This window comes from Ostrea edulis, chromosome 5 (genome assembly GCF_947568905.1).
Source record: "Ostrea edulis chromosome 5, xbOstEdul1.1, whole genome shotgun sequence".
In the NCBI taxonomy this organism is placed as follows: domain Eukaryota; kingdom Metazoa; phylum Mollusca; class Bivalvia; order Ostreida; family Ostreidae; genus Ostrea; species Ostrea edulis.
In genome coordinates, this window is record NC_079168.1 from 6,570,517 (window position 1) to 6,578,703 (window position 8,187).

The following is an 8,187-nucleotide window of genomic DNA, read 5'->3' on the forward strand; positions in this document are numbered from 1 at the left end:
TCAAGAAGTACCAATAAAAAATACCAGTATCAACTGTCCAGTGATGTACTGATAAGTCAATACTAGTATTTTACTATTTAACTGTCCAGTGATGTACTGACAAGTCAATAATAGTATTTAACTGTCCAGCCATGTACCAATAAGTCAATACTAGTATTTAGTTGTCCAGCAATATATCAATAAATAAATACCAGTATTTAACTGTCCGGGGATATCAAATGCAGCATTGGACATGTGGGGTTTGATAAAAAGCAATTAATTTGGGATCAACGTACATAAAATACAGACATCAGTCTCATATAAAGTGTTGTTCCCTACCCCACAGTACATCAGTCTCATATAAAGTGTTGTTCCCTACCCCACAGTACATCAGTCTCATATAAAGTGTTGTTCCCTACCCCACAGTACATCAGTCTCATATAAAGAGTTGTTCCCTACCCCACAGTACATCAGTCTCATATAAAGTGTTGTTCCCTACCCCACAGCAGGGGTTTCATTATTTTTAAAGGCTGGGAGTACCTCCTGAGAATCAGGAGGTACCCCCAGCCTGAGGGCGAGGGGTCCTGGGTTTTCAGCATTTGATACTGCTATTTTTAAACTGAATTTTGTGTTAAAAGGGCTTTTTTATCTGTAAAATTGAGGGTTAATATTGGTTGAAACATGATGTTAAACTGTTGTGACATGTTTATTACTTAATAAAAATGCAAATATTTTAAATAAATGATGTTGTAAATATGAAAGTTTTTGTTTTCTTTATTCAAAGTTGAATGGAGTGCAGTCTCTTTGACTGATTCATTTTCATATTGTTTTGGTTTTCTGTGGCTACAAGTATTTGCACTTGACATCATTTTGCTTAGTATTATGATTTTTGTTCTAGCAACTGAACATGAAATAATTTTCATTTGGTTAATTCAGATCTTTGATTGATTAAAATTTTGCAAATGATTATGACACAAAGTACTGTTTCTTAAGATTCATCATTTTTCAGAAAAGAATTTACAACTCGATAAAAACGATGACAAGAAGAAAATTATGATCAAAACATGTTCATACTCGTGTATGCTATCATTTCAAAATATCACAACAATTATCGGTATGGATTGAATCTTATAGGGCAGTAATTTTCATTTTTACCTTTATTTTTCTTTTTGTTAGAAGCAAAGTAATCTGTAATAGATTTTCATTTTGACATCGTGACAATTTTATCAATAATTTTTTCTTCAATGTCAATTTTACGCTTGATTTCTAAAGGTAAGAAATGTTATTTAAAGCGCTCGTGTGATTTCTTTTCGGTACTCTCTAAGTTTATCTTTCAGTCAAACGGAAAAAGCAATCTCTGACCAGAGGGCGTTACGCTACGCTCCACAACACGTGAAAGTGAAGCTTGCGTAGCGCGCCCTCTGGTGAGAGAATGCGGAAAAAGCTGTCGAAATGACGCGGACCTCGAAGAGAGCACCAAAACAAACTCGATCAACCGAACGCAACGAATAGAAAGTTTTCAAGCCAATTTTAAGGCTTTTATGAAGAAACTTACGATTAAAAATATTTTACAATTTTTTTTTTTGCAAACGATTTTTTCTGCCGGTACTTAATGCAATTGTAGGCGGGTAAAAGTACCGGGTACCGGCTCTTAATGAAAGCACTGTAACAGTGCCACAGTACATCAGTCTCATATAAAGTGTTGATCCCTACCCTACAGTACATCAGTCTCATATAAAGTGTTGATTTATACCCCACAGTACATCAGTCTCATTAAAGTGTTGTTCCCTACCCCACAGTACATCAGTCTCATTAAAGTGTTGTTCCCTACCCCACAGTACATCAGTCTCATTAAAGTGTTGTTCCCTACCCCACAGTACATCAGTCTCATATAAAGTGTTGTTCCCTACCCCACAGTACATCAGTCTCATATAAAGTGTTGTTCCCTACCCCACAGTACATCAGTCTCATATAAAGTGTTGATCTCTACCCCACAGTTCATCAGTCTCATATAAAGTGTTGTTCCCTACCCCACAGTACATCAGTCTCATATAAAGTGTTGTTCCCTACCCCACAGTACATCAGTCTCATTAAAGTGTTGTTCCCTACCCCACAGTACATCAGTCTCATATAAAGTGTTGTTCCCTACCCCACAGTACATCAGTCTCATATAAAGTGTTGATTTATACCCCACAGTACATCAGTCTCATTAAAGTGTTGTTCCCTACCCCACAGTACATCAGTCTCATTAAAGTGTTGTTCCCTACCCCACGGTACATCAGTCTCATTAAAGTGTTGTTCCCTACCCCACAGTACATCAGTCTCATTAAAGTGTTGTTCCCTACCCCACAGTACATCAGTCTCATTAAAGTGTTGTTCCCTACCCCACAGTACATCAGTCTCATATAAAGTGTTTAGTTTACGTCTCCTGATCTAGCCTCTCAGAATTTGTGTGCCTGTAATATGTGTGCAGCATCTTGCAAGGCAATTTAACACATACATACAGGATTCCATTAAAACAAAAACTGGTACCCCTGACAGACTCATCAAAAATATAAAAAGTAATGGAGACAGCTGTCCTACTAAAACACATAAAGAATCATCATCATCTATATGTATGTAATATTGCATAACATGTGTTACAACACAAATTAGTATTGATAGATGAAATGTATGTATTTGAATCTATCATCTAGGGATCACAGATTTAAAAGATGCTTAAGGAGGTACTCTACATCATCATACTGGCTGACTACCTTTTTAAGACATGGATGAAAATATAAATATGAGCAATATTTGTCTATTCATTTCAAACACCATTGCCTAACGTAGGTTAGCATGTCAACTGCTGAGCTGTAAGATTGTGGGTTCAAGTCCAGCAGGGTTTTGAATTTTTTTTTCGATTGCTTTCTAATAAAAGTGCAATTTTTCTAAATAAAGTAAATTTGAAAGTTTTCAATTCCAAAATATTCTTGTACATATCCTCTACTTTTCATGCATATCAAATTTTTCAGGTGTAGCACACCTCCTAAAACCCTGTTTCAACACAAATACTGGGGTCCCGTGACCTAGCTTTTACACAAAAGCCTCACGATCAAAATCAAATTGTCAGAAATAGCCAATTCTTTACACCTTATCCCTTGACGATTTTCAGAATTAGTATATATACATTTTTTTTTTAAAAAAGCCATGGTTAGTAAAACTTGCATATAATTAACCTTGTAATGTGAATTTGATTGAATGGCAGATGAGCTAAATTATTCATCTTAGTCCTGAGATTTTTTTTTTTGTCACAAGTAACTGTGTATTACTTAGTATTTGTGACTTAATGCATGTGTGCCACTATTTACAGGTCTTTATGCACAATTGGCATCAGTACAGCATTAAATGGAATTTAACCCACCAACCCCCCACATCAAATAATGCATCAGAATCTACCAAATTATTGATGTTTTCTGGGAACAAAACACTAAAAAAAAAATATATATACACCTAGCTTATAATAAGGTGATGCACTTAAATATTCCCAAGACTTCATACACACCTAAATTACTTATCTCTCTGATCATGTAGATATTCTGCCTGTCATTAAGATATTACTCACATGAGCTAATACTATCAAAATGAAATGCTAATTAATACTACTGTTGCTTAACCATCTTGAACAAATCTTCTGATATTGTAAATTATGCAACCAGCCCATGCGTAGAATAATAAGCATGTTTGAGTAGCACCTAATAACACACTAATCTGATAGTGTGATGGTTTTTTTTAAACAGATTCCATCAATGAAAACAATGTGTATTGATTTGACAGCGTTCAATATGAACCACTTTCATTGCAACAAGGCACTCCCTAAAATTACAAACACTGTCTGCCTCCACAAGATTTCTCACTGAAATTCACACCGTTTTTGATAATTCTGACACAGATAAAGGTATTGATAACCATTCAAAGTTTAAATATTATCATTTATCATGGGTGTTTGATATCACAGGTCTTTAATGTAAATACTAAACATACATGTATCACAATTTTTAAAAAATGTTGTTGATGGAGAACAATAGTTAGCAATGAGGAGATTTTACGGATTAGTAATCCGTTATCTTCAATATAGCAAATTAATATTACGTAATCTTACATAAATCATACTGGTGTAACAAGATGATAGCACTGATTAGGGTAGAAATTTAAAGGAATGTACAAATGTACTACACAGTGTCAATGTCTGATACAACATTGCTCAAAGATGGGGAGTAAATCCCTGGCCTATCTCCTACTGCTCAGAAGTCCATAACAGACATATCCCCCAGGGGCACAGTACACTTAGTACTTAGGTGTCAGAGCCAACATGTTTAAACACAAACTTGTCATGACAGAATGCATGTTTGGGTGTTGTTAACATGCTCCACAGTTTGTCTGTGTTTCAGTCTAGCAAACAAACTCACTAGTGATTCTTCACAGTGGCACTTGTGATAAACAGTTCGGATTTTCAATTACTATTGTGACAAATATCAGTACAAATCTAAACACAGAAAAGATTCCTATCCAGATAGCTTCCATTTATATAGATGGACACCAATCTATTTGACAACAGAACATCAAGAATTGAGAAATTCAACAGAATATGGGTAAAAAAAAACCCACCCATATACATGTATATATTGGCAAATCAAATTTTATAATCATAGTTCCTCAAGTTCAAACAGTCCAGATTATTTAGCTGTGCATTGCAAGACACAAAATTCGTGTCAACATAAGGGTGGGAGTGAGATCCTATTGAGGTACATAACATGTGAACAAACTATCTAACTGAAACACGAACTATATATCTAACAATTATACACATCCCAATGCATCACATCATTCATCTGAACACATACAATATGTTAACTTTATTCACTCCGTTTAAGTCAGTACCTTTCTCAACTCTGATAGTCCATCTTTCACAAATCTTGTCCTGTTTAATTAATCTCCTAATAACCTATACAATACCTCATCATGATCATTCTCAGTCTACTAACATAGTAAATAAATTTCCAGCACCCCCCCAATAATTGAATTTATTATTAATCTGTCTGAAATTTCCTTTTCATAATAAAAGGTTGTATACTACAATATGCAGAAGATGAGTCTTTCATGATGATGGCTTTATTTTGTGATTTAATACGGTTACCGTGGAAATGCTGGATCCAACGCATCAAGAAATGCACGCGTGTTAATATTCTGTGCGACTTATATTTAATTTGTACCCGGTATTTAATATTCTCTATCGAGTATTTGATATTTTTTACCGAGTATCTAACTTGCATCTTACATATACTGAGCATTTAATATTTGATATTTCACATTATAAATGAAATATTTTAAAATTTGAGGCCAGCCGGATTTGATCATTCATGGTCGGATATCTCAGGCGATAGATACTTTGGGGGGCAGGGTTCAATCCCAGTCTGCTCTGTAGCATTTCCTCCCTTCCCGTTACATTTAGTGTTGTAGACCAGCCCCTGGAATAAACTGGTTTCCTGCTAATGGTACCAATTTACCCCCGGAACTGACAGATGAGAGGTTTACCAGGAGATAAAGATGGGTGGATAAAGATCTTGGGTAATTTGTGGGTCTTCAAGAGTGATGACCTTAATATGCCGGTTTCGAGATACGTCCGAGTTATTTCCCTTTGAGAACTCTCGTACATAGTAAGGCGTGAAAGAATTTGTTTACTCGCGGGAGTGGGACAGATATTCATCACAGCGTAAGTGAATGTACTCAGTAAGTTTCTCATACGCTGTTTGAAAACCCGAATTCGACTGATACACAAACTAAGTAAGTGATACATATTTAGAGAGTAATTAAATACATAGAATTCTTATCCTATCACGTTGTTTCGCTGGTCATAAGTACCATATCCAAGACATTTCTTGCAAATATGACATTGTTTGTATGTTTCCACTTCGGTAAAACATTTCTTTCGATAGTATTTAGTATTTCCCACATTTACATATTTAAAGAGAAGCTGCTTTTAATACATTTCATCGTCTTTCTCGTTGGCTGTATATCTACTCTGTCCCACTTAGGCATTCAAAATTCCACTAAATGCACCTCCTATACAGAAGAGTTCGTATCTCGAAACTGACGTATTGGAGGGATTAATGGCATGATTATCCAGCTTCCACAGGGGTACAATTAGCTCATTTGGAAGAAAACTTTACTTAAGATTCTAGGCACCCTGGTTCAAATCCTGGTATGCTGAGTTAAATAAATTTTCTCTCTTCCTGTTCCGTATGTAAGATTACTAAATAAATGATAATTATTGTCCCTCATCATGATGTAGAGGAATTCATTGTTCTAATACTTCTAGATTCTACATTTTGCCACAACATCTTGAACCATATCAATGTTACCTACATGTACCCAAGAACTATTTATAAGCTCCTACTAGTGATTATTTTGTCAAGTAATGAGTCTTTTTATTGTCTGAAGTGTTTGTGAGTTACAAGTGAGAAAATAAATTTTTCAACAACCTACACATGAAAATTAAAAAAAAAAGATTTCGCACTAGTAAAAGATTATCGAGACAACATATGGAGTGGAAAAATGGCTGTCAGACCAGCATGGAAAGGGGGATACCTTGATTAAAGCTAGAAATTCTTCACTGGACCAATCTCTCCACATCAGTCAATGATATTAAGCTTCAAATACTACGAATTATACAATCATAAGCAATACCAACCAACATTCCCAAAAATGGACAAAGCCATATTGCCGAAGTATGTGTCTAAGCTCACGTACTTCAAACTGCGTTTAAAAAATTACCAGACTTTGGAATAATGAACAGAGTACTAAAACATTGACTTAGAAAATAGAAATTCATATTATTCTAAGTGAATATTAAAAATATAAGCCTCAAAGCACTCTTCTTCGGATATATTGTTGAGTAGGCATAATTTTGTTGATTCGAGATATCACTTTCATATGAAATTTCTACGTAAGTATACAACATAAACACTCCATACCTTGCATTTAAGTAAATCTTCTATTGTCTTTAATGCCGAATCAGTTAATTTAACATGGACTACGCTCTTAAGTTCGTAATTTGCTGAAGTGGAAGACAGCCCATATTTTTCGCCCTCCACTAGCGTAGCCATATTGGAGCTCTTCAATGTACACATGTCTCTAGGGACGATCTCAAAATATGGAACGATTCATTTCCGGTCTAATTAATCCATACTGTGGAAATTATGTAATATATGTAGATACGAAATTTTAGGAATGAAAAAATAATTGGAATTGAAATACAGTTTCTGTCAAATTGTTGAAATTATTATTTTTGAAATGAAGTCGTGTTATTATCCATACTAGTAAAATGCATTTTGAGAGAGTCATACATATCAGGTTTCCTGCATGGAACCAATCGCATCCATGGATATTTTTTTATCAGAAGAGAGAGAGAGAGAGAGAGAGAGAGAGAGAGAGAGAGAGTTGGTCTTTATTTTTTCCCGAGGCTATTTATAAATAACTTTAACATCAATTAATATAGATTATACTAGGTCAGATTATAAACATTTATATGTCGTTCATGAATAGGAATTGAATTCAATACTGATTAAAAATGTGCTGTACAATAAGTGTGCTATATGGGAAGTAAAGTAAAACAATATTATAAAATGTTGTCACAAACACAGAGAGTACCAAGGAACGGTGCCTGAGCCAAGTCTATCAGACTGGTAGTCTTGTACCCTAAGTGTTCAAGACAGCTTATTTATAGAATACACAAAAATAAATACATGATACCACAATATGTACACATGCATACCATATACAGATGTTATATATCCAAGACAGCTTACTTATAGTATTGTATACAGTTAAATAGAACTACACAATACGATATACAGATGTATACTATATATACATGTTAAGGGTTTCTACATTGATGTTGGTCTTGAGTTGGCTTATAATACTGATTGAAAATGCGCTGTACAACAAGGATATTATATCGGTAGTAAAATAAAACAATATTATAAAATGTTGTCACGAATACTATAAGATCATGATAGTAAATGTACGTACTACGTGTATGATTGTCACATCATACTATTGTAATACCATGGTTAACTCATACCATTATTATTAAAATTGAAGTTTAATACACTGATTAGCGGATCCAGAGATCCGGGAATTGGACCCCCCCCCCTTCTCAGTGGCATC

The 8,187-nt window shown here is 34.7% G+C and overlaps 1 protein-coding gene across 2 annotated transcripts in view; it reads right to left on the reverse strand.

Moving 5' to 3' along the window:
* The window catches only part of LOC125650130 (RNA polymerase II elongation factor ELL-like), a 45,190-nt gene extending 38,049 nt beyond the window's left edge, over positions 1-7,141 (reverse strand). For both annotated transcript variants that reach the window (XM_048878109.2, XM_056167126.1), the window contains exon 1: positions 6,993-7,141. In XM_048878109.2, the coding sequence (XP_048734066.2) occupies positions 6,993-7,124 (132 nt within the window). In that variant the 5' untranslated portion in view covers positions 7,125-7,141. The remainder of the gene's footprint in view (positions 1-6,992) is intronic.
* Between the last annotated feature and the right edge of the window lie 1,046 nt (positions 7,142-8,187).